The sequence below is a fragment of the Marmota monax genome, unplaced genomic scaffold (genome assembly GCF_021218885.2).
Source record: "Marmota monax isolate L192 unplaced genomic scaffold, Marmota_monax_Labrador192_F-V1.1 WCK01_AAM20220418_F8-fsc00274, whole genome shotgun sequence".
NCBI lineage: Eukaryota > Metazoa > Chordata > Mammalia > Rodentia > Sciuridae > Marmota > Marmota monax.
Genome location: NW_026694547.1, coordinates 628363 through 655910, shown reverse-complemented (window position 1 = coordinate 655910; position 27548 = coordinate 628363). Strand labels below are relative to the sequence as shown.

Genomic DNA, 27548 nt, shown 5'->3' with positions numbered 1-27548 from the left:
TCTTCTGGCCATCTACATCCCAACTGGGAGTCAAGGCTGGTGGGGTGGCAAAGTTTCTGCCTGAAGCGTCAGTGTTCCCCGTGTAGAGCAGGAAGCAGCCACAGGGAGGCTTGGAGTCATTCAAGCTTGACCTCTAGCCTGGGAGTTTTGCCAGACCTGGAGAAAAAGCCATCCAGGGACAAATTCCACTTGCTAATCTCCTCCTGGATGTGGATCTCTGGTCACCTCCTTTTGACTTGGCACATTGGACTAGCAGCCAGGCCCTGGGCTTCAGTGGAGAGGCAGATGACAGTGGATCCCTTGTTAGAAGGGCAAGAAGGCCAAGGGAAATGAGCAGCCCAGCCGCACGTTGACAGTGGAAAGAAAATCACAACGCCCCTCACCAGAGAGCCACTTGTCATAGGTAACTAAAGCTTCAAAGTTGGCGTTTCCTGTAATCCAATCATCCCACTTCTAGGCTCACATCTAGAAGTATCTTAAAGTGATAGGAAAGATGTGGCCAAAATTTTAACCACAAAGAACGCCCCTTGCTGTTTATAATGGTAAAAGTTTGGAACCTAACTAAGTATCCAATAATAGCCACTTGGTTCAATGACTTAGGGAACAGTGTGCACTGTTCTAAGAGAGAGAGAGAGAGAGAGAGAGAGAGAGAGAGAGAGAGAGAGAAGAGTATCGAAGGAAGGAAGAAGGAAAGAAGAAGAAATACTGGGTAGTTATTATTGTGTATATTTTGGAAAGAATATAAATATGGCATGGAAATATCATCTGTGATGTATTATAATAAAAAAATCAGGTAATAGAAGACAAACTTAGAAGGGTTATAAAGTTTATCTCATATAAACCTTTTTTAAAAAGGACCTAAACTTCATAAATCAAATAACAAGAAATCTCTAGCTTGGAAATAATGCCTTAGTCTGTTTGGGCTGCTATAACAAAATATCACAAACTGGGTATTTAGAAAACACAAAAACTGGGGCTGGAGATGTAGCTCAGTTGGTAGAGTGCTTGCCTCCCATGCACAAGGCTCTGGGTTCAATCCTCAGCACCACAAAAAAAAAAAGAAATAAAGAAAGAAAGAAAACACAAAAGCTTATTTCTCACAGTTTTGGAGGCTGGAGAATCCAAGATCAAGGTGCAGGCAGATTCAGTATCTGAGGAGGGCGCCTTCCACAGAGATGACTCCTTACTGCCTCCTCCGAAGGTGGAAGTGGCAAGGCAGCTCTCTCAGTCTCTCAGTCCCCTTCATGAGGGCCCTACCATCTTGTCCTCATCACCTCCCAACAGGCCCAACCCCTAATATTATCACCTTGGGGGTTAGGATTTCAGCATAGGAATTAGGGATAGGAGATGCAATAATTCACATCATAATGATATGCACTTTTATTCCTGGAAGGTTTTCTCTATTTTTGTATTTTTTCAGCGTTGAGCACCTATTGTTTCTGCTTTCTACCCCTCTGTCCTTTTGAGCCATCTTCCAAGGGATAAGATCAGCTCAGTCTTCCAGTTTACTGATTCATCTCTCATTATATTCACTCTGATACTCAGCCATTCATTTGAATTGATTTTATATTGAGCTTCAGTTTATTAAATTTTAAATTTAAAAATTTTTAAATTTAAAATTTTTTTTAAAATTTAAAATTTCTTTAAACTTACAGTAAAATAGGCAAAACATGAAATTCACCATCTTAACCATATTAAGTGTACGGTTCAGTGGCATTAAGTATGTTCAGATTGTAGTTCAGTACAACCATCACCACCACCCATCTCCAGAATTCTTTCTATCTTGTAAAACTGAAACTCTGTACCATTAAATAATAGCTCCCCATGCCCCTGTCCCTAGCCTTGGGCCACCAACATTCTCGTACGTACGTATATGAAGACTCTAGATACCTCCTGTAAGTGGAAGCACACAGTCCTTGACTTTTTGTGACTGTTTTGTTTCACTTAGCACCATGTCTTCAAGGTTTATCCACACTGTATCATGTATCAGAACTTCCTCCCTTTGTGAGACTGAAGAATGTTCCACTGTGTCCATATACCAACCCATTCATTCTTCTCTCCATTCCATGACCCATTCATCTCATTGATGGTCACTTGACATTGCTTCCACTTTTTGGCCATTTGTAAAAAAAAAAAATGCTATTATCGACATGAATTAAAAGTCCCTATCTTCACATTTGCTGGTAAATGGATAGAACTGGAGAATATCATTCTAAGTGAAATAAGCCAGTCCCCCAAAAACCAAAGGCCAAATGTTCTCCCTGGTATGTGGATGCTAACCCATAACAAGGGAGAGTAGGGAGGGGAAGTAGAGAAGTTCATTGGATTAAACAAAGGGGAAGGAAGGGAAGGGAGTGGAGATGGGAATAGGAAAGATAGCAGAATTAATTGGATATAACTTTCCTATGTCATATATGAGTACCCAACACCCAACCAGTACAACTCTACATCATGTACAACCCACAAGAATGGGATCAAAATTGAAATGGGTTGCATCCCATGTATGTATAATATGTCAAAATACATCCTACTGCATGTATATCTAAAAACAACAAATTTTCTTTAAAAAGTCCCTGCCTTCAATTCTTTTGAGTATATATGTTGCAATGGCATTGCTGGATTATATGTCAATTTTATGCTCATTTTTTGAGAAATTACTATGATTTTTTTCCACATTATGTACACTATTTTACATTACCAACAACAGCACATAAGAGTTCCAATTTCTCCACATCCTTGACACCATGTGTTTTATTGATAGGAGCCATGTAATGTATGAGAGGTGGCTAGTTATTCTTTTCCTGTTGATGAAAATTCTCTGTCCTGAGAAAGCGCTCTTCCCTTGGTTCACGGTGTCATCTGGAGTTCTCTCCTTTGGTGGTTTGGTAGTTTGGAGTCTTTCTTTCCTAATGCTGACTTTTTTTTTCCTCTGAGTTAGATGGTTCTCCATTGCACCCTTGCATTGTGCCCTGGAGGATCTCTGATAGACAGCCTGATGCACAGTTAAGCACAGACTGCAGAGGAAAAGCAACCACTGAGACTTGTGTTTAGATAATTTTGGGGACTGTGAGGGAGGGACAGGATGAGCCCAGAACTAGTTTCAGACCATGAAGGATTCTTCACCCTCTGGGGTATGACCAACAATCTAGGGCCAACCTTTGTGGCTCCAAAGATGTCAGATGAGTTATTACCCTCCCATCCCCTATAACCACTGTCCTACCCAATGTGAAAAGGTACAGAACCTGGGTAAGGTTGTTAGTTGGGATACCTCCTACTTTGTACTCCCAGCTAAGGACCCTGTTTAAAAAGCCAGACCTGCCCTCCTGATCCTAGCATGGAAGAACCATGGTATAACTTTCAATGACTCACTTGCCTATCTTGATGCAGTTTTCCAACCCAACCCCATACATATTTGTGTGTCTCATAAGTTACTTATAGTTTCAATCCACTGAGGAATCCCCTTCTTTTCCAATGTAGGTACAGATTTTTTTTTTTGGGGGGGGGGGTACCAGGGATTGAACACAGGGACACTCAACCACTGAACCACATCCTCAGCCTTATTTTGTATTTTATTTAGAGACAAAGTCTCCCTGAGTTGCTTAGCACCTTGCTGTTACTGAGGCTGGCTTTGAATTCTCTATTCTCCTGCCTCAGCCTCCCGAGCTGCTGGGATTACAGGTATGCACCACCACACACAGCCAGATTTTTAAACTATCATTTCTCTTATTTATAGGTATGAGGCATGTATTTGGGTTTTTTTTAATGTAAATTTTTTTATTTATATATGACAGCAGGATGCATTACAATTCTTATTACATATATAGAACACAGTTTTTCATATCTTTGGTTGTATCATAGCATATTCACATCAATTCATGTCTTTATATATGTACTTTGGATGGTAATAATCATCACATTCCACCATCATTCATTACCCTATGCCCCTTTCCTTCCCCTCCAAACCCTCTGCCCTATCTAGAGTTTGTCTATTTTGGTTTTCCATCTAGAAACCGGAAACATTTAGTATCTTTGCTGCTTCAAAGAAAACTGTAGAAGAATAAATTAGTTCAAATTAGAATTTAGCACCTACCAACATATTATACGGCTTACATGAGAACTTTGGTAAATAAAAAAAGATGAAAAGGAAAATTATTTAATAAATGGAGTTAAAATTTACCAACTATTTGGAGTAACTTAGGAGCATAGTCTCAAGCCATGTACATAATTCCAAATACAGGATTAACATAATCAAAGGCAGAGGGTGTGTGTAACCTATGATGGCATTTGGCTCAGGAGGAGACAGCCTGAACTGGAGACGAGAGTTCATGTGGGAAATGGTGCATGGATGTCAAAAGACCTCAGATACCAAAGAGTGGAGCTACTGAGGCCCACTGCTCAGAGCAGTCGTATAAAAATAAGGCTTTATGGTAATTCATCCGGTAACTATGCAAGTGATTCCTCAAGGAGGTAGTGTGCTAGGGAATTCTGAATTAATGATTCTTAACTTTACAGGTCCCAGAAACTTCCTAAAATCGGATAGAAATCATAAACCACACTACAGAAATACACATTCACACATATGCAAGCAAAATTTTACAGCTCCAGAGAAATAGCAGAGCTCTTAAAGACCAGGTTTTTGGAGGGGAAAAAAATATTCCAAAAGAAGGATGGTACTGAAAGAAGGCAAAAAAAAAAAAGAATAAAAATGACTAAGAAAGTTTGTATTCAGGGGCTGAGGTTGTGGCTCAGTGGTAGAGCACTTGCCTAGCATGTGTGAGGCACTAGGTTCGATTCTCAGCACCACATATAAATAAATAAATAAATGTCCATGGACAACTAAAAAAATAAAAAGAAAGAAAGAAAATTTGTATTCAGGGAAAATTGAGTTTATCTCCCCAACTAGTGTGTTCTGGCCATGAGAATTGTATCTGTCCTATTTACTACTGTGTGCCTTTAGTAAGCAATGCCTTTCACATAGTAAGCAATCAAGTATTCATTGAATGATTTAATGGATGTAATGAATGAATGCCTTCAATCTTTATAACTGAAAAATCTGCAAATGATTAACCAGAAAAGATGAGGAGGAGGAGTGGGGGACGAGGAGGAGGAGAAGGAGGAGGAATGATTTCCAAGGTAAAATGATTTCTCCATTTTAGAGACACGGAATAAATTTTTCTCTCCACCAGTCCATCTTTTATACCATTTTTTCTCTGTTTATAATATCATTTTATCTCTATTTTCTTTTTATCTTCACTTCCCTCTGATGATATATCCCTCCTCCTTTAGGAATTTTGCTAAAAAGTTTTCATAGTCATCTTCTTAAAGGTGCTAGCCAAAATCAATGTCCCAGCTCTGACCTCTCAACTTTTCTCCAGCCTCATATCTCAATTACTCATCAGGCTTGATCATTTTTCCAGGACCCCAAAAATTTCAGATTGTCTAAAATCAAGCTCATTATTTTTTCAGACTTCCTCTAAGTTACAACTTCTTTTTAACTTAACTTTATAACTTAACTCCAATGCATGTTCTCAGAATCCTCCGATGTTCAGACTTCTGGATTAGTATTGCAAAGATGTCTTGACTATCTCTCTGGAAATCTGATGGATGCTGTGGGCCCATTCCCAAGGGGAAAACAATGTATATATGCAGACATATTTTCACACATCAAGGAGTTCTTGAATTTCCTGCTGTATATCCAAAGATCCCAGACTAACAACCCCTTTGACAGGTAATAATATATATTTCTCTCTTCCCTCATCTCACCAATTGCTTCCAATGTTTTTCAGATCTTTCTCTCTTGTTTCCATTTCTACTACCTTCACCCAGTTCAATCCAAGTGAAAATAGCTTAATGTCCAGAGAATCGAAGCTGTCTTGAAATTGGCCTATTCTAACAGTGGGAGATTTCTATAAATAACTTTTCTTTGTTGGGTTAAGAGCCATGATATTAAAAACAGAATAATTGAAGATCCTTATTTATGATTGGTGTGATGTGGAGATTATCTAATGGAGAATTTGGACAAGAACTTATTTTTTTCACAATATTTTGATAAAATTCACCAGTAAAAACCATCTAGGGGCTGGGGATGTGGCTCAAGCAGTAATGCGCTCGCCTGGCATGTGTGGGGCGCTGGGTTCGATCCTCAGCACCACATAAAAATAAAATAAAAGATGTTGTATCCACCGAAAACTAAAAAAAAAAAAAAAAAAAAAAAAAAAAAATTAAAAAATTCTCTCTCTCTTTAAAAAAAAAAATCTAGGCCTTGGTTTTTTGTTATTGGTTTTGTTGTTGGAGTATACGCAAAGGGGAAGGTACTTAAGGTGCTAAATTTATTGGCATGAATTTGTTAATGATATTCTCTTTTTATCCTTTTAATATCTATAGTATATATTTGTAACACATTTTTTATTTCTAATATAAGCAAATTTCATTCTCTCTCTTTTTTCCTTGATCAATCAAGTTAGTCAATTTTGTTTGTCTCTACAAAGAGCCCACTTTTAGCTTTGTTCATTTGTTTGTGTGTTTGTTTTCTATTTTGAAGATTTCCACTCTTTTTTTCAACTTATATTTACTTTGAGCATACTTCCTTTTGTCTTCTGAAGGTAAAAATCTTAGGTCATTGATTGTTAACCCTCTTTCTTTTCCCAATATAACCATATAAAATTCTAAGTTTCCCTGTAACTGTGGCATTAACTGGATCCCATAAAATGTAATGTTTTACCTATTCATGATCGTCCTGTTCAAGTATTCTTGATGTCCCCTGTGAATTTTTCTTTGACCTATGAATTATTTAGAAGCGAATTGCCAAATATTTTTCTTAATTACATATTGCTTTTGGTTGCTGATTAATTCCAATGAGATCAAAGAACATAGTCTAATGAATTTAATCCTTTTTAAGTTACTGAAACTTGCCTTATGCATCCATCTTAGGAAATATACTTTTTGTAAATATACATGAACTTGAAAAGTGTTTATTCTGCATTTGTTTGGGGTAGTGCTCTAGAACTAAACTGAGATAAATCAATAAAGAAAAGATGGTTCATATTTCTCAAATTCTCTGTGCCATTAGTGATTTTTTTATCTAGTTCTATCAAATGTTGAAAAGTCTCAAAATCTCCTACTATGACTTTGAAGTTGTCTATATATTCCTTTAATTTTGTCAACTTTTATTTTAAATCTTTCTTACTGGATTCATACTTCATATTTGAAAATACTCTGAATTGAAGTCCAGTTCATCTGATATTGATTGAGTCAGTCCAGATTTCTTGCGCTTACTGTTTGAGAGGAACATCCTTTTTTTAAAAAATTTACTTTTAAAAAATTTTTAAAGGTGCATTATGCCTATGCATAATAGTGGGATTTATTGTTGTATGTTTGAACATGCACATAACATAATTTGGTCAATTTTATTCCTTAGTACTTCTCCTAATCCCCTTCCTCTACTCTACAGGTCTCTCTCCTATTTTCATGAAATCCCCTCTTTTTTTCCTAATTACTTTTATTCTGTATCCTTATATACAAAATTTGTCCTTTGAGACAATATGTAATTGAATATTGTTTTCTAAAAACCCCTTCTGATAATCTCTGTCTTTTGAGTGTTTCACTATTAAAATATAATTATTAATGTAATGGGATTTAAATCTACCATTTTATGATTTGCTTTCTGTATATCCCTCTACTTTTTGTTCTTATATCCCCACTTTCTCGCTTTCTTTTGGATTATTTTAATATTTTTAGCATTCCATTTTAATTTGTTGATTTTTTAAAAAAATACAGTTCTTTTTGCTTTTTTAAAAAGATGCTCTAGGGATTACAATATGTGTCATTACAGCTTTGTAGTTGATGTTATAACACTGCATTAAAGAAATTTATAGAAATTTTGCAGCTTCCTGTCTCTGTAACAAAATACCTAAGGTAATCAACTTATAAGGAAGAAAGGCTTATTTTTGGCTCAGAGTTTCTGGGGTTCCAATTCATCTTCCCTGTGGCTTGGGGTATGTGGTAAGAAAGCATGTCATGGCAGAAGCATGTAGCAGAGGTGTCTGCTCCCCTCATGGCAACTGAGCAACAAGGTCCCAATATCCCCTTCAAGGGTCTGTCCCCAATGACTAACTTCCTTTCACTAGACTCCATCTTTTGAAAGTTCTGCCACTTCCCAACAGTATCATCATCTAAGGACCAAGCCTTTAACACAGGGACTTTCTGGAGACATTCAAGATCCAAACCATTTCAAAGCCTCTATAAACATCTGTGTGGCTTGAAGATACGCCAAGACGATGTTATTTTTTTTTCTTTAAACAGTCATATTTTTTAATCAAATTAGGAAAAAAAGATAAATCTTCCATCTTTATCCAGGTAGTTACCAGCTATTCTTTACCTCTGAATATCCAGGTTTCCTTCTATCATCATTTCTCCTCAACCCGAAGAATTTCCTTAAGCATTTCTCATAGTGAAGTCAGTTGGCAACAGATTATTTCATTTTCCTTTACCTGAACGCATGTTTATTTTATCTTCATAAAGATTTTTCTGTTTGAGGTTTTTGTTTCTTTTTGTTGTTGTTGTTGTTGTTGTTGTTGTTTTCCTCTTCTGACTTCCTGAGCATCTAATGAGAAGCCTGTGATTATTCAAAGCAACATTTCCTTTTGTGTGAAGTGTTGGTTTCAAGATTCTTTCTTTATCTTTGGTTTTCTACCATTGGATTATTATATATCTAAGTGGTTTTCTGTGAATATGTCTAAAGTTAATTGATTTTTTTTTTTGAGTCTGCAAATTTATTTCTTTCACCAAATGTGGGGAGTTTGGGGCTTTTATTTCTTCTCCGCTCTTCTTCTAGAACTTTGATTACCCAACATTGAACCTTTTTATATTATTACACAGGTCCTTGAAAGTCTGTCCATGTCTCCCATCTTTTTCCCCATTTCCTCTTCAATTTGACAAAACCTTGCTTATATTCACCCAGTCCTTTGATATTCACCAATCTATTAAGTCATTTCAGTATATATTTTTATTTTAGATATTCTACTTATTAATTAAATTAATAAAGATATTAATCCTTAACATTTCCATTTTCTTTTTTATGTGTTCTATTTTGCTGCTAAGATTTCTCTTTTTATTCATTTCAAGAATATTTTCTGTTATTTCATTGACCATAGTTGAAAATAACCACGTGGAAGTCCTTTCTAATAACTCCAACAGCTAAGTCATATAGCAAGATTGAAATCTGATCCGGAGTTGTCATTTTTGGTTTTTGGTGGTTGTTATTGTTTTGCTTTTTTCATTCAGAATGGGCCACAATGGCCTGGTTCTTTGTGTACAGAATAATTTTGGATTTTATCCTGGACATCGTGGTGAGTCTTATATCATCTGGAATTTTATTACAATCCTCTGTAGAAGACTGATTTTTTTTTTCGTTTGTTTGTTTCAACAGACAATTAGTTCAGGTAGATTCTATGTGTACAGAGGCTCAAATATCAACTCTAAGTTTCATCCTTTGCTGGGCTCCTATGAGCCTGGTCCATGAAATCTTTATTAAGAAATCAATCTGAAACTTGTGGGAGTCCAAAACAGTCCGAGGACCCCTTTGTCTCTCCAGCTCTTTCCCTTGCTTGTTTTCCCCGTCACTCTCTGGCATAGGTGTCTGGCCATTTTTCTCTGATTTCTTTCTTGACCAGAAAGATTTGTAGTTTTGTTTTGTGTTTGAAGGTTTAGTTGCCTGTGACCTGCTGCATCATGACGGCAGATCACTCTCAGGACAAAGTTCCCACAAAATAAGAAACTCAGGCCTCCACTCAAGCCAATTCTCCCAAGTCTTGGTTCCTCTCTGTAGTTGGCCTGATTTTGTTTATTATTTGGAATCCTTAGGTAGTATTCTTTGTAGTTTGTTCATAATCTACAATTTTTATTTGTGGGAGGGTTGGTCCAATGGGAAACTTAAACAATAAACCTATCATATCAGTTTCATTGGCTCAGAAGTTTAAATAATTCTGTTTTCTCTGTGATCCTACCCTAACATGGAGCCTTACGGCGCTTACTTACTTAACAAAGCAGAGTCTAGCAACTGTATTTAATTCAAAGCAATTCAGATAAGAGTGGTCAGTCCCAGTAGGAGGTTGATAAAGACTCCAGTTCAAAACTCACTCTTTTTTTTTTTTTAAAGAGAGAGGGAGAGAGAGAGAGAATTTTTAATATTTATTTTTTAGTTATCGGTGGACACAACATCTTTGTTTGTATGTGGTGCTGAGGATCGAACCCGGGCCACACGCATGCCAGGCGAGCACGCTACCGCTTGAGCCACATCCCCAGCCCCCCCAAAACAACTCACTCTTTTTAAAATGTCCTTCTCCACTAACTAACTTTCATTTTCCCTTTTGACTAGATTTGCTTTGAAATCTCATTCTGAAATCCTAAGTCAACTTAAAACTCACATAGCCTTTTCTCTTTCTCCCCCCTTCCTCCATTCCAACTTCCCCTTTGCAAAAGAGGTGTTTTCCCTTTCCACTGTAGTCTTGACTAAACTGATCTCCTCTTTGCAAACCTTTGCTCTTTGCTTCCTTACGCTGAGCACCTTAAACCCAGGAACCAAGATGGCAAACTCAGCATCTCCCTGAGAAAATGGAATATCCATGAGACAGAGGTGGAATGTCCAAAGATAAAATGTGTTTGAAAGACAGGGAATGTGTTTGAGTGAAGAACAGAGATAATTGGAAATACCACACTTACAATTGAATGATTCAATGCTATTTAATGCTTTCTATCTATAGGCATGTATATGATATATACAATCTATTTGTACTGTAGAGATACTATGCAATATAGAGATACATGTTATATATCTATAGTACAAATAGATTCTATATATAATATATATATATATATATATATTATTGAATATAGAGTTTGGATCGTTTTATTTTTTTCTAAGCAAATAACTCTGATAGTCCTGTTTTGAATTCCACAAAGAATCCCAAGATCTCATAATACTATCAGTTATTGATGGCATTATTGGTGCCAGGCACTCTGCTAAGCAATATGCATACCTTTGTTTTATCAAATGTTATAGCAGCCCTGCAAGGTAGGCATTGCTTTTCCTCATTTACTGATGAGAAAACTGAGGATCAAAGAGGTTAAGGAACATGTCCAGGGCTACACACCAGTTCAGTGGATAAAGAACGGACTTGAGCCCAGGCGAGACGCCGGAGCCTGTGATTTTTTCACCCCGTCTCCCCTTTCGAAATCACAGGCTGCCATTCAAGCAGAATTTGATGCTACTCGTCACTGGGTGTAGTAGATAGAGGGGATGTGCCCTGCTGGAAAGATAATATTCACTTTTAAAGAAAAATTCACTTTTAAACAAAAGTCTACCAAATGTCACCATGATCATGATATCCATAACTATAATGAATAATCAAATAGAAGGGAGATCAGAAGAGTAGAACAAGAGGAACCAGGGAGGGAGGAGGGAAGATCCTGGGGAATGAGACTGATCAAATTTGCCCTTGAAAGATTGTTCTGTGGTTAGTGATACTGAAGCCTTGTGACCGATAGGGTACAAATTTGATCAAATTACTTGCATGTATAAATATAGCGTAATGAACCCCATTGTTTTGTATAATCCCAATGTACCAATAAAAATAAATAAATTAAAAGAGAAGAGTATTCCAATCCTAGATTGTTACCAGCTTCCTGTAAAACCTTGCCACCACTCAACTCCTCTCAGTCTTCTTTCTCTGCGTGTATGACAGAAATGAAAATGTACTGCACGATACTTTTCCAAACTGTTCTGGAAATAAAAATGACACAGGCTACGAAAGTATGATTAAAGTATAAAGTGGATGGGAAATATCTTTAGCCCAACTCACAAACTAGCACTTCCTTTTCTAAGTTTTACAGTTACGACTTCAACAGAGAAGGACCCAGGAGCAGCTGGCTAACCAAGGCCTCATACCACGTGAGTACCCACAGCTCTTACTTATTTCTATGTCCATCGGACCTTGCCATTTCGCAGCTGGAAAGCACCTCAGAGGTCATTTAATGTAAGCCAATGAATTGATCACCCGAGAGCCTTATAGAAACTGTGTCAGCAGAAATCTAGGTGTGGGATGCCTTGCCCCACCTGCCACTCACCCACAAGGGGCTCCCTTTAACCGTACAGATTGTGCCTAAAATTCCGACATGAGTTTCTTCTTAGGTAAACAATTCACTATGGTCATCCTCACTCCTTTCCTACTTTTAATATTGGGCATTATAAATATTCTTTCCAGAAGGGTCAGTCCCATAATGTTTATTCTCACCCCTTATTTTAGTTCTGGAATATTTGAGTCTACCATTAATTGGGTATGGTCAATTATTTTCCTTTCTGGAAGACTGAGTAGCAATACCGGTCTAGCTCAAAGGACCATCAAATTACTTAATTATTAATTAATATGTATTGATTAATATTGAATTATTGGCCATATTTCTGGATCAAAGAAGAAAGATTCTCATACCATTTTGAAAGATACATTTGAAATGTTCTATCAATCTAGCTACTAAAGCTAATCCTTGGTTAACTTTGGAAACTGGGAGAAGAATGCCCCAGATGAATGGAATCACAGGATTCCAGTCACGGATGAATGGAATCACCTTCAAAGTGCTCTGATCATACTAACTTCCTCCCCAATACAATTTAAAGATTAAGATTCATAACACTTGGAGAAATTCAGTTCCCTCTATAATACTAACATGACTATTCAGCATTTTGTAAGGAACAAACTTGCCCTTGAAAGATTGTCCTGTGGTTAGTGATCCTGAAGTCTTGTGAAGTTTACTCTGCTTCAGAGCCAGAGTAGCACTAAAAATTCAATGGTCGGTGACCTTCCAACAGAGCCACATTTTTAGTGGTCTGCTGGAAACAGCTCCCTTGTGAATTCAAGGTTGTTTCAGCAACAGTTACAGCAGCAAAAAGTAACCAAAGAAAGGAAATCCATGTGTGGTCTATTTCATCTTGGTCAGCCCTCTTGTGGAGGTGCTAAAGACAGAGGGAAACCAAGGACCTGCAGACAGACCTCCGGTCAGGTAAATATAGTTTCACTCAAAGCTGATAATCTCTGTCTTCACTGATGTTCCTTTCCTCTTAATTCTGGAGAGGCGAATGAAGCAGCTAAGTTGTTCACAAATTATTTAAAAACTTTCAACCCATGTGCTTGAATACTCTGAGCCTGGGTCTTGCTGGGATGAGAATAAACATTGAGGTTTTTGTTGTTGAAGTTGTTGTTGTTGTTGTTGTGTTGTTTTGGTTTTGAGGTTAAATCTGGGAATCCATAGAAACAACCAAGATTAACAGCAATTAACCCTACAATGTATTTTTAAATAACACTTCTCAAGTCAGTTGTGGAAATCAAGCTTCTGTTTGTGTAGTTGAGTCCAATGTCGATGCAAATTCTGTTCTCCAGGATTTCCATAATCAAAGAGTATAGACATTAGCAAAATGCTACTTAACAGAAATTCTTCATCCATAGTCCATTTCATCATGAAGATAATTTCTGAGGTGGAGGGGAACAGTTCTGCAAAAAAAAAAAAATTTAAAAATTAATTCAACCAAATGCTAAAGGTTATCCATAGTTTCCGATCGCCTCTTCTCAACCAGCCTTCTAAGGTGTAGAGTCTGTCAGATGGGTCGAGGGTATGGATTCTGCTCTGGAAAAGTGTGCAAGCCAGATCTGGCACACATGGCAAGCTCTGCCTGAGCTGACCTTTTCTACTTAGTTCTACTCAGCAAGCTCAAGTCAGATGAGGCTCTTCACTTGCCCATGGGTAGCTTCTTCAGTCCGATCTGAGATTAAACATGCCATGCGCACGCAAGGCAGAGCTGTGGAGTTCATGGGTAAATGCAAGCAATCAGGGGAAGGAAAGAGTGACAGAGTCTCAGGGTCGTTTCACTTCAATCTAAGGCCACAAATTTTAGTATAAACCAGGTGAGGTGCAGGGTCCTGAAGCAGGTACCAGAGGGACAATGATCCTGAGCAACGTGATCCTCCAGAGAAGTTCAGGATGTTAGGAGTTACGATGACAAGGAACACACAAGTGTAATTCAATGTGGAGCTCATTAAGCTCCACAGAGGGCTATTTTTATTTCTTTATCCCTATTATATGAATTTTTTGAAACAAAGGAGAAAGGATAGAAGAAAAACTAATGGTCCTCAAAAATCTTTTGTCTAAGATTTTTAATTTTTTATTTATTAAAATAATATATACACATATGCACATATGCACATATGTGTGTGTGTGTGTGTGTACACGCATAATGGCTGAGACAGTGGTGGGGCCCCTGCCTCCTTTCCTGGGCCTCTTTTTATTCCTTCCAGAAGCCCCATGAGAATCCTCACACAATTGCTGCTTCTGTTCAGAATAGAAGTTGAAAAACACTAACCTAGTCAAATCCTTATTTGTCTTTAATGTTCATGAAATTGAGGTTGAGGATACCCAAGAGAATTTTCCAGCTGTCTCAAAGGCAGGTCCAATGTGATCCCATTTTCTGTAGTTTTTAATTTATGAGAATTTAAATGCATGCAAAATAAGATTTTTCATAAGAGCTCACTTTGCTCATGAAATTTGAAATAATTCCAATCCTCCCTTAAATTTTTAAAACTTATCATAAATTTCCTAAATCCAAAACGAAGAGCCAAGTGAATTGACTATTCTTAGACCGCTAACACACAGCAGTGCTCTTGAGCTGGTCAGCAGAAATACCGGCCATCCTTGGGTAGAATTGGTCTCACATTTTACATCAGGTTAAATCTTCAGAGTTTGTCCTTTGCAAAAAAACAAACAAAAAATGCAGCCCCCTTGTAATGCATCAGAGAAAAGGCCAGAATCTGGGTCTCCCAATCCCCATGTAAGCCTATTTTCTCAAAGTTCAGAAGGAATCACTTGACTCTTAAAAGCACTTACTTACATTTTTGTCATAAAAAAAAATTCAGTTGGAATTTGACAAATTAAAAACAAGGTGTGCATATGCCAAGGATAAGCCCATGATTTTAATGAAATGGCGTCAGGTTCCACAGGATTATCTATGCTTTGCTATGACCAACATCCAATGAAAAACTCCACTGACTTAGTTCTGTGGCAGATCTCACTTGAGTTGCACTCGGGAGATGCTGATTCAATTTTAAGATTTCTCTCCCACTTACTCTACAGAGCTAAACCACGTATATTTCCTAGTCGATGGGTGCAACTGGTCCAGCAGGGTTGAAATTCTCCTCTTTCCCTCTTCCTAGCTATGCATCCTGCAGATTTTAAGGTTGCTGATCAGTAAAAAAGCAGTCCCCCAGCCCCCAGCCACAAACCATGTTTTATAATCCCCTATATCTCTTAAGTAATCACTTTGTTCTTGTTGGTATGAGTTATGAGTTTAGGATTTCCCCTCTTCAGGTGCTTTGAATGAACTTAAAGGCATCATCTCTTGACTAAAAGTCAAGAGGGACAGGGTTCTAAGGTCACTGTAGAACCCCTCGAACAACTTTGAGCAGTAAGAATAGGATTCTTGGGTCAGAAGTGTGGGTCTCAGCCATATCCTCAGATTGCTCTCACATTTGTAATACCAGCTGTGCTGTTTAGTTTTTTAAATAGTCATGATATCTTGGCGAAATACCTTCTCAAAGTGAACTTAGAAATATTACTTTAAAGATTTATCATTTGAATTTCTTTCCAAAACCTCTGAATCTCAAAATGGAGATTTTGAATTGCCTAATTTCCCACGGTTATTAGAACTCAAAGGAAATGACTTCATTGTCCCTCCCTACCAGGTTTCAGGCTGCAAGAGGGCCTCAAAGCCCTGTGCCTTCTCATGGTTCTAGGACAAAGCTAACTTCTTCCCCTTGTAGTTCTCTGGTGCATATTTTTTTCCCTACAATTCTTTACCCTGAGCATCACTCTACTGGGTAGAATCCTCAGTGACACGTTTCATTCCAATCTATTCCAAAGCCTTAGTGTAGAAGGTCAACCAGTCCCATGATTACACTCTATAAAATGGCCACAGAGCAATTCAGGAAATATTTAATAGCCATCTGCTATGTGAAAGGCTCTGGGGAACACTCACCCAGAGGAATCAGACACATTCCTGTGTCTAGAAGGGGCCCCAAGCACTCCTATTTAATTGTCCCCTGTAACAATTTTGAACAACTTTATGTCCATACGGGAGCGTGGTCATAGGAGGATTGAAAGAAAGAAAATATCATACATTTTCCTCTCCCTCTCTGCAACTAAAGAGAGTCTAATGGGGTTGAACCCAAGTGAAACAGGAAGAAAAGCTTGAAAACAGAAGATGAGAGTAGAGGAAGTAAAACAGATGCCAGAGGACGTACATCCCAGACAGGGTGCTATCTGTCCCTAGAGTGTCAGAGAAAGCTGTCACTGACATGAATGAATCGTCTGGGCAGCTTGATTCCATGATCTGATCAATGTCAATGAATTTCAAGATACAATGAGCTGTCTATGAATGGTGCTGCCTTTATTTTTTTTGCAGACTAATCCAAGCTACAGCAGCCACATACTTACTGCAAAGCCTTGGTAAATCCCCGAATTCTGTGACCTTCCTGGTAGCAAGAAGAATGACCGGGGCAATCCCTGCTCCCGCGCCCCATGCAGCTTCACCATAGTTTTGAGAAGTGGACTGGACAAAGTCTCTCTTCCTTTTCTCAGTGCATTCATTTGACTTGGCTTCTCCCCACAGCACCCTACCACACACTGTTGGCTGTCTGAGCAGAACACGGCACGAGGGGATTAATCTGTCTGCCTCTTCCCTTCTTTCTAACATCTCAACTTCAGAGACAGGAAAGGTGCCCTGGATTTTCATGGCAATCCCATTTGGGTCAACAGTCCCACCTCCCACCCCCATGTCTCTATTCCCTGATCCCTAGAAACTACAAAACCAGTCATTGCAGACACATTTTGAATTCGTCTTTGTATCCTTTTTCGGAAAAATTCCAAAGTATTCACGCATGTTGCATCAAATTCCACAACTGTAAAAGCCAGGTCTTAAATATTACAAAGCTACATTAGAAAAATGCACTGTTTCCAGACCCCTAAGAGTATAATTTGGGTACCGAATAAGCAATTTATCACCAACCTAAAAAGAGAATATAATTTCCAAAGTGTTATCACTTGTGTATAGCATATATCCAAATTGCTAAAAAAGAAAGTACTCATGATCCAGTCTGTCTTTAAAAGGAAAGCAGAGAGCAAATAAGCATTACTTAGTTTGTTTTATAAGTGGGAAACAGCACAGGAAGCTAATTGGACTAGTTCAAGGTTATACCAAGAATAGATAAGAAAAGGACAGAGATCAAATAGAGGGTTCCCAAATCTGATGGCACCCAGAACTTCTTTAATTATACACCTAAACTGCCATAGGTATTATGTACGAAATAGTTGTGTCTTTCCTCAAAAACCCCACATACATTAATTATTAATCCATATGTTTGCTTTTATTTGTTAACAGCATATACACTTATCATCCAATGCTTTTTGATGAAAACAACCATTTCCAAGCTATATTTCTATGATTCCAGACAGAGGCAATGAAAAAATGACAATTTGGTTAGCCGAGCATCCTTTCTCCGGATAGACATACCCTTTTCCTTCAACCTTTTGAAATACTGAAAATCAATCCTAGCAATCTATCGCTCCTTTTTTGAACTCAGATTCCCAAGGACCCTAGATCAGGACCCACTGGCCTTACAAACTCCATAGCAATGTTTCTTAAACCTGTGCATTAAAATCACCTGGAGGACCGATCAACAGATCCCTAGGTCCCATCCTCCCCCATCTCTGATGCTGTAGTTCTGGCGTGGGGCTCAAGAATTGGACTTTCTAGCAGGTTCCAAGTTGATGCTGAGGATGTAACCCAGGAGCCACACTTTGGGAAACATGGCTTTAGTTGTTGGGGCTCTTTGATTCTGTCCCTGGGTTCTTATCCTTTGTACCCATGAAGCTGAGTTCTCCCTGAGCCTGGTAGTGAGAGGTTCCCTTGAGAGAAGTCCAGCTCTGCCACAACACTCCCTGTGGTGCCAGAGCTGCAGTCCAACACCACATCCTGCCCAGTTCAGACGAGTCAGGCCTCTGCCTTCGATAAGTTCTCGGAGGCCTATTTTCTCCATTGTCTGGAATCTTGCTGGAAGTGAGAGGTTTGACTGGTGCAAAGAGGACTGCAAGAGGCTCGTTCTTATCTCCAGATCGTTTTCTGAGTTCTAAGTAAGCAAATGTTTATACACACAGCTGACCCAAATTAGCTGGAGCTTCAGGGACCGAAATAGGAATAGCCGGCAACCAAACTCTAAGGCGAGAACATGAATTCCCCTGTGAGAAGCGATTAATCTTCCTCCAGGGGGAACGCGTCAGATGTGTGGCTGACTGGATTTATAACCATATTTTAATTCAAAATCACATGGACTTATTTTTTTAATTTAGGAATCCAAATTCCTTTTCGATCTTAAATGTCAATGTCCTTTAAATACAAAATTTTGCCATTTGATACTCTCGGGGTTGGCAGCAGAAGTGGTCCTTTGTGTATTTTCCAAAAAAAAAAAAAAAAATCAACCAGGGTGGAGGGGGGATGCATTATGATTTTTGTGGGCCCGCAGGGGAGATGGCTAAAGCCCACATTCTCTGGAGTCACAGAGAAGGCAAAACTCAACCCCGGGGCCATTGTAGGGGAATTTTTCATGGGGCCCAGTACCCCTCTTAAGTTTAAGGGCTGAATTCACCCCCACCCCACCCCCAGCTGTGAGGAGAAGAACATTTGGTAAAAGCAATGTAAGTATCTCTTTTGTATTCTTCCCAAGACCTTGCTAAATGGACGTAGCTTCCCATCCTATAGAAGATTCTAGAAGAACTTTGTGCTCCTGGCATCAGAAAACTGGACCCTATGAATCATTTCACAGGGGAGTTATTAGCATCAAAGAAGTAACGAGTTTTTAGCTCTACAAAGCTAAGTTTCAGGAAATCCAGTGTTTCTTAGGAAAAAAATAAATAAGCTCCACTAATGAGAATTGAAGAGTCAAGGGGATAAGAGAACCAGATAAATTCCTCCTACGTCCCAAGCTCAATTAGAAACAATTGTGCTTGGAATGTAAGAGACATGTCAAGATAAGTTCATACTGTTCTTTTTTTTTGGGGGGGGGGGAGTTTCTTTAGGGAAAGGATGCTTTGTTCTTTTTGACCACTTCATAAAGATCAATTCTAAGATCACTTGAAAGTAATTAAGCCTCGCCAATATGTAATACTTAATTAAATGACACCAGGTAATAGGACAGAGGTGAAGACCAACTGATGCAGGTTGCATAGGCTCACAGGTGTCCACTGGACCTCAAGCAGACTTTCTGTGATCTGGTTGCTTTGAGAGAAAACAGACTCACTCTTCAAGACACCCTTGCTACAAATTCCACCTGTTGTCAAATGCCAGAAAAAGGTCGGAGCCCAACCCCAGACCAAAGAAAAATGCCACAAGCCACAGAGTGGAGTTGCACATTTACTTCTCAAAGTCACTAACTGGGAAGAAATGTGGACAAAGGATCATTTACATAGCAGCAGGTGTGACCGAGAAGCCCAATTTAAGAGTGAAAACAACATCTGGAAAATCAGTTTCCAGGTCAGTGAAAGATATGATGTTCAAACAAAATATTGGTTTTTTTGCTTAATCTCTGGTCCAAGTGAGAAGAGTGCCTGTCAACTCGACTGGGCACACTCCAGCCAGCTGGAAATATTTTACATGACTTTCTGCTCAACATTGTCAATATTGGAGTGAAGCAAGAAGATTGATTGACAGCATGACACTAACTTCCTAAACAGTGTTCCAAATAGAGAATAATAATATGTCCATCCACTGTTATGATGCCCACCATGACCATACGACATCTGCTTAATATCCAACAAGCCTTGCTGAAATCATGTGCAGATTTAGCATGGTCTTAAGGGCTGAAAGAGGCATGTATGCATGCATACACCACCCACACACATATACACATGCACACACATGCACACACACATGCACACATATGCATGCATACACACACTTATGACCCCAAGTGCTAATTTGGCCAGAAACCTAATTTTTATTCTGGCCAAGATTTAGAAGCATACTTCATGGCCTGAGTGGACATCCATTAGAGTGATCAGAGAACTCTGAATCATGGGAATCATCAATTTACCCATACTTAAAGTACAAAAAACATCAATGCAATGCCCTACTCTCTGAGCAACCTCATCATTTATAATGAAAAGTGATCGTAGCTCCCAATGAGATTGCTCCAGGGGACCCGAAAAACCAATACAAAATGCAGAATTTTGCTGAGGGTTGTTCTAGGACTCTGCTACATTCAAAGGGTTTAATGAATCATCACAAAAGAGAAATGGGGAGGAGGCAGAGGACAGAGTGAAGGTGGCACTTGGTCCTGGTGGTTTACAACTACCATGTGTTTTTATATGACTAACTAGCACTCTAGTGTCTACTAGTTGGTAATAATGTGAATTTTCACACCCTGTAAAAGATTAGGGTTATCAGAGGACCTAGGCCCTAAGCCCTAACTTTGTGACCTGAGCAAGTCAATCCATATCTGTGGACCTCATTTTCCCCAAACCATGCAGGGTTGGAGATGGACTTCTCTATCTCCAAGGTCCCTTCCAAGTCTGATTCTCTGCTTCACACCCAATGCCTTGATTGCATGTCCATGACCAACCAGTCACTTGGTCCAAAGTACAGTCTCTTCCGACAATACACACCACACCCTCCCAGATCACAACTTGTCAACTCACTCTTTGGAATTCAAGGGCAGAACAAAGTCAGAGAAGGTATTAGTTACCTGTCTAACTCCTCCCTTAAACCAAGGTTACTTCTGGTGCCTCTGTCTCTTCAGGAGCTTGGAATGTCCTGCCTCCACTCCTCTTCTGTTGCACATTCTGCCTCTGCTGCTCTTCTTGACTTAGGCCTGAATTCCACCTTCCTCTGTCTCCTGTGGCTTCCGGGCAGCGGCCATCCTCCAGACATTTCTCTTGCTTGTGGCCTAATAATGGCGACCACTTCCAGACTCTGCCTAGCTCAGCAAGCACACCAGCAAACCCTGTGTCACTGACCAGTATCCCGAGGCCAGCCTTTGCTCATGTCTTTATCTTTCTGTTTCAGCACTGAAAAGTCCAACTGAATTCCATGAGCCAAGAAAAAATTTGGATAGTGACAAGGTAATTTTTTGCAAACTGTCTTTCGTGAACTTAAACCATAGGTTATAGATCTCTAAAGGCCACAGTTTGGGCTGAAGCATGTAGAATTTCTACAAAGAACTCCATCAGTTGGCCAGTTTCCTGCCCTGACACTATAAGAAATCTTTGTCCTGTGACTGTGGAAATGAGATCAACTAGGAGTTTTGCAACTGCTGTTTTGTTATAAAGATGTCCTCAATCTTTCTAATGTTGAAAAGGATCACAGCAAGGATACATCAGAGGTCAAAAAGACTTTAGAAAGGGAAGTAAGGTTGATTTGCAAGCTTTTTTACCTTCTATTATGGTCCTTTCTTAGCAACAAAAAGATTTTTCTCAAATCCAATTCAATGATTAGATTTAAGTCAAGGTGTGAAAATACAGAATTTATCTGCAGCTACTTAAAGAAAGACAAAGGGAATTATATTTATTTTCCTTCCAGAGTTTTCTGGAGTTGGAGGTTTTTTTGTTTGGGAGGGGGGGATTGTTTGGGGTTTTTTTTGTTTTTGTTTTGCATTTGAAGGGAGAAAAATTGACATATTCTGTCATACCTTCATAATAAATCTCTGCAACCTGAATTTATCAATGATACAAATACTATTTAGCAACCATCAGCACTTTGAGTGAGAAGGAAAGGCTGAGGGGGTATCTGTCTTTTTGCCTGAGAGTTTTAGCCTTGTGACTTATCAGTGGACACACAGGAAGAACAGGACTTTGCAATTCTTCAAAGTTGCTCATGAGTGGCTGTGATTCCCACTACCTGGAGAATAACAAAGAACACCAGACTGTCTTTTATCAGAACTGCAGAAACCCCCAGGCCCTTCTCAGGGACCCAAGAGGAGATCCCAATATAGTAAGATAAGAGCCTAGGGATCAGAGGCTTGGGATCCTCATTGGTCTTACCACAGCCTGTGTCATCCCCCGACAGCTTTACGATCCAGAAGACAAGGGGAAGCAGCAAATTAGCTGTCCCTAAATGCCTTCCAAAGTCTGAATCTACATTTCTCCATGTTTTAAGAGCTAAGTCACCAAAAAACTTGCAAAAAGGCCATAAGTTGTCATGATCGCAGATGGATTTACACAATGTTTCATCGCTGACCTTAGTTAATTTTGTGACCATTTCAACAGGCAATAGTTCAGAATGGATTATAATAGAAGCAGCTTGATATCATCCATGGTTATATAAATATTTTATTAATGTGTAACCTATCTGATCCCTGACATGGGCCTAAGCTTTTGACCTCTCTATTATTTCCCTAAGGTAAAATTCCTGGAGGGGACTTTGGAAGTGTTTTTTTTTTTTTTCCATCCAAACATGGGAGACCAGGGATATTTGCATTTTTCCATTTGTCATTAAAAAGTACTTTTACTCTTTGAACTTTTCAAGAATTAAAACTAAGTGATTCTCCTTGTTCATGGTCTACAGACTGAAGATTCCTTGAAACGCAAGGGCAGAAACAGATCCAACCGTGCCGACTTGGTTACTATGCACATACTCCAAGGTAAGGCTAGGTGAAATCAAACTTAAGAGACGGCCACTGAATGGTGGGCCATGCTTCCAGAACTCTTTGTCTTATGCAGTTGCTACCTGCAACTTCCTTACAGAGAGGTATACAAAGAGGTTTCAATTAGTAACTTTGTTATTCTAAGCCATGTAGAAAAATCAAGTGGGAAAGCCATATATATGGGTTAGGAAGATTTCATAATTAGTTTCCAGTCTAAGCTGTGTCACTTTCTAACCCTAAAGGCCTGGACAAATCATATAGCACATAGGAACTATCCAATATGTGTTGACAATTTTTATTCATCTGAATCACTGTTCATTTGAGAAAACGAATGAAGCTCGCTAGTTGCTTCTGTATCTGCTAGGTAACTGTTTGATTCTCCTCTGCTGGGTACACAGGGAAATATAGTCTTAGAATACCAGTACTTGGGGATGGGAATATGGCTCAGTTGGTAGCGTGCTTGCCTTGCATGCACAAAGCCCTGCGTTCAATCCTCAGCAACACACACACACACACACACACACAAAAAAAAAAAAAAACAGTGTTGATCAATGCAGGCCCAGTTCCACTTGAAGGTGCCACTATTATTTTGGGGAAGGTGAATCAGGGCAAACCAATAATTGCTCCCCATACTCTGACAGCTGGATAAGGGAAGAGAGGATTTGACTCCTGCTCCATGGATTGTCTTCCCTGGGATGGAAATCTCCTAGACCACTGGTGCCCAGCTTCAAAGAGCCTTCCTCTCACTTTGACAGTTTAGCTATCAAATATTTATTCCATAGGCAAAAGTATTGAATGTCTACTAGGTACCGGCTTGTCTGCCAGACCTTCTGGGTACAGAGATGAATTAGGCACAGGTTCCTGCCCTTCAAAGGCTCTCAGAGGATGGTAGAGAAAGTAGACATAAGACTCCGCTTTCACAGTCCAGCATGAAAAGAGAGAAAATGCACAGTGTTGTGGATGCACAGAAGAGAATAAGAGAGTCATAGGAACCAGAACGGATTCTGGGGAGGAGCAAGGAGATGAGTTGGCATGTGAAGGCTGGAGCCAGTTAGCAAAGAGGAAAAGCATTGCCAACTGAGGGAACAGCATGCACGTTGCACCAGCCCTCCTTTGCTAGAATGCAGATTTGCTTACAAGACGGTAGCTAGTCTTGAAATATCGTGAAAGTTGTGACTCTTGGTTCTTCAATCGGCATCATGTCTGAATCATTCTGGCTTCCCAAGCCTGACCATTTTCCAACCCTGGACCAGGTGGGATATTATAAGATATAGAACTATTTTCAGAGTAGGAAAGAGAGAGAAAGACAATGTAAAACTCAAGGGAAGGGATCTGAGGGTTGCAGGGTTTTGGTCCTGAGGAGGCATCCAAAGGATACCAAGGTCTCTCAGGTGGAGGTGACAAAATTTTTTCCTCTTTGCAGTGACAACATTTTGTGTGTCATCACAAGACTGCAGCTGTACAAATAATCCAAGAAATGCCATTTCAAGGGAGATAATAGAATTTTCGATGATAAAGTTAGCAAATAAAAATCAACATTATTTGTAGCAAGTGTATGGGAAATACGTGCATTCTTGACACACGGATGCTGGGAGTATAATGAGATCAACATTTCTAGAAGATGTATCAAAGTCCTTGAAAATGTATCTACCCTTTGGCCTTATGATACAATGTCTAGTATTTTATTTAAAGAAAAAGATCAGACCTACAAAGATTTATATACAGTGATGTTATCATGGAATTACTTTAGATGGCAAAACAGTGAAAAGTCCAACAATAGGAAATTAGCCGAACAAATTGTGGATCATCTGTATGGTATGAATGAATTCCACATAGCCAACTCCAAGCAAGGGTTTCAAAGAATAACCACTTAATGAGAAAAGGCTTACAAGATGTTTAGCCAAAGAAGCAGAAAACAAAATTGTATTTATAGCTAAATCCTGGAAAGAAAAAATAAGTAAACTGCATTTAAAGTCAAAGTCTGAGTAAAAAAATATAAACCTAACAATAAATATAACTAACTAAGAAAAACACCCAAGTATTAAAAGTCGTTAACTCTGAGTGAGGTGTTTCTGAGGCCACTTCTTTGGAATGCTTTTTGGGCATTATTTACATTTATGATAATGAGTAGGAAGTGATGCTATAACCAAAAGGCACAAGATACGTTATTTCTGAGGCTAGGGGTGTAGCTTAGCACTAGAAGGTTTGCTTAACATGTGCAAGGTCCTGAGTTCAATCCCCAGCACACACATAAGCACACAAGAGTTATTCCCTGCATTATTATGGTTTTGAGTTAAAATATCAGACTGTGAGTAGTCCCTTGTTTATGTCACATGTCACAGGTGGTTCTCATGGAATTCTCTCTTCTCCCCAACAGAAATTGGGAATTAGCATCCTGGAGCACCAAAGATTAGTTAGATGAAATATGGGTTCGGTCCTCCAAGAGTTTTATTATCTAAATTCAGAAGCAGCAATATAAGATGAGGGGCCAGTGCCCATAATTTCTAGAGGAAATAAAGCAAAGAACAGGAAAAAATTAGGAACAGGAAAAAAAATTATAAAACTTAGAACAGGAGAAATTAGTTAGGCTTTGATCATGGACCTAAAAGAGAAGCTCATGGTGAGGAGTAGAATAGAAGAATTTCAGGTTGGGGAGAGAAAGTAAGCAAAGGTACAGAGTGACTTTGTGAGACATGGGAGTGTACAAAAGGGCCAAAGCTCATTGGGGTGGTAGGTTTGGGATGGATAGCAATGGTCAGGAAGAGAGGGGATTCAGTTTGTAGCAGACTTGGAAAACCAGTTTGAGAGACCCAGATGGAGAGGATCAGCTTCTGGAAGGATACAAGACAGGACTTGCTGAAAATTAGTACTGGGTGTATATGCAGAATGGATCAGAATATGCTGAACCAGGAAGTCTCACAAGGGGTGGTCTGGGGAAAAGTGAGGTTTAGTATCCTCATTCTTTGGTTTGTAGTACAGATGTTCCCTTTATGGCATATGCAGCTTCTAGACAAAGCTGGTCTATTGCAACTGATTAGACCTTCCCAGACCTCTCCTGTATGGAGAATTCTAGATCAGTCAGTGACACAAAGTTTAGATTTAGTAGGGTAATAATGGTAGAATAATGGAACTCGGAGTCTTGATCTCATCTTCTAAATTTGCAAAGTTGAGAGCAAAGCTGCAAACTCTTATTGAATCTGGACTTACATTTCCCCCATTAAAGCAATAGGTTGTCTGGGTTATCCTTCAAAGTTCTTCCACAGAAATGAGTCAGCACCCACCCTAAAGAGGAAATCTGATGTCTTCCATATAGGGATGGATTTAGGGATCTGTTACATGACCTTTCTTAACCTACAAATGACGAGAAACTGCATGTTGGATAAATTCAATTTTTTAACACCCCTCTGATTAAATCATGGTTTCACAGGAAAATTTTTTTCTGTTATAACCGAACTGGACATTTGACTGTCAGTCAGTATCATAGCATTGACAACTCTAAAGCCCCTAAGAAGTCATATTTCTACTACTACTACAAACTGTCACCAGAGATCAAATTTACTGCAGGTTCAGCCTGTGCTATTCACTATCCAAATCCTGTAGCATAGGGTCAGGCAGGCCACATAGACACCATGGATTGCTTCTTAAGAAATTGCCAAATTGCATATTCTTTCCACAAAATCCTCACGAAGCAAGTTTCTCTAACTTTTCTATGTGCCTCACTATTTGCCTTTATTTGGAAGTGTCTGGTCTTTGGTGCTAATCCCTGTGAAGTGATGATGATTACATTGAGAAATTATTAGGATGGTAGAGCAAAGTGTGACACAATGTTTTGTAACCACAAGCCAAAAAAAAAAAAGGACATCAGATTCTAAAAGTGATCGCTTTCATTTCAACCCTTCAGCCTCCACTGCAGAGAGGTCCATTCCAACTGTTCAGATGAAGTTGAAAAGAGCCCGCCTCGCTGATGATCTCAATGAAAAGATTGCTCTCCGACCAGGGCCACTGGAGCTGGTGGAGAAGAACATACTCCCAGTAGATTCTGCTGTGAAAGAAGCCATAAAAGGTAGTTCGAACAAATCGCACGCCTATCCCTGGATGCTCAAAGGCAACTAAAGCTCAACATGCTAGGGACTTTGGGGTAGTGGCCTTTCACTGGACAAAAGCCATGCCAAGGGTCCTCTCCCAACATACGCCCCTGAGCATTTCTTCTTAGGGTTGGGGAAGGAACTCGGTCACAAACACTCCAAGGTCAAGTCAACGCAGGCCAACTTTGCTTTACTCAGACAGGTTGACAACCTAACTGGATGTATTCCTCAAAACAGGTCCCTTACCTGGTTGCATGCTTAGGAGCCATGGTCACAGTCCTCTTTAACTCCCTGTTTTAAAGAGGGGGTGGACCAGTCCAGTGGAGAGAGCACTAGCCCTGAACCAGAACACCTGGATTTCAAGCCCAGTTTGGCTGCCGTGTTGCCGGGGCTTACCCAAGTGACCAAGATGGAGATAACCGTACCAGGCTCATGGGAGTGAGGTTCATTTTTACACAGTGCATGTGAATATGCTGTGCTCCATGGGGTCAAAGTTCCAATACTCAAGGAAGAGACATAGACATTAATGCTGTCATAAACTGAGTAAAATCATTTTGTAGACCTCTTAAACAATTGGCACCAAGTGGACCCCAAAATCCTTCGAATGATGAATTCATGTGGGGGACTTGAAGTGAAACCTGGGGAAACAGTGGTAGAAGGAGAAAGGGGGGCTAAAGAGTCATATGGGTAGACTGACTTTCTTCCAATCAGGCCCACAAACAATTGTGAGAAC

At 39.3% G+C, this 27548-nt stretch overlaps 1 protein-coding gene across 3 annotated transcripts in view; it reads left to right on the top strand.

Annotated features, from left to right (window-relative positions):
* Nucleotides 1–27548, top strand: part of Myocd (myocardin) — a 99977-nt gene that overhangs the window by 28130 nt on the left and 44299 nt on the right. The window contains exons 2-6 of one of the 3 annotated variants that reach the window (XM_046420736.2): nucleotides 11882–11947; nucleotides 16502–16545; nucleotides 21155–21210; nucleotides 22652–22727; nucleotides 26632–26793. In XM_046420736.2, coding sequence (XP_046276692.1) covers nucleotides 22712–22727; nucleotides 26632–26793 — 178 coding nt within the window. In that variant the 5' untranslated portion in view covers nucleotides 11882–11947; nucleotides 16502–16545; nucleotides 21155–21210; nucleotides 22652–22711. The other 2 variants (XM_046420735.2, XM_058571594.1) reach the window with 2 other exon arrangements.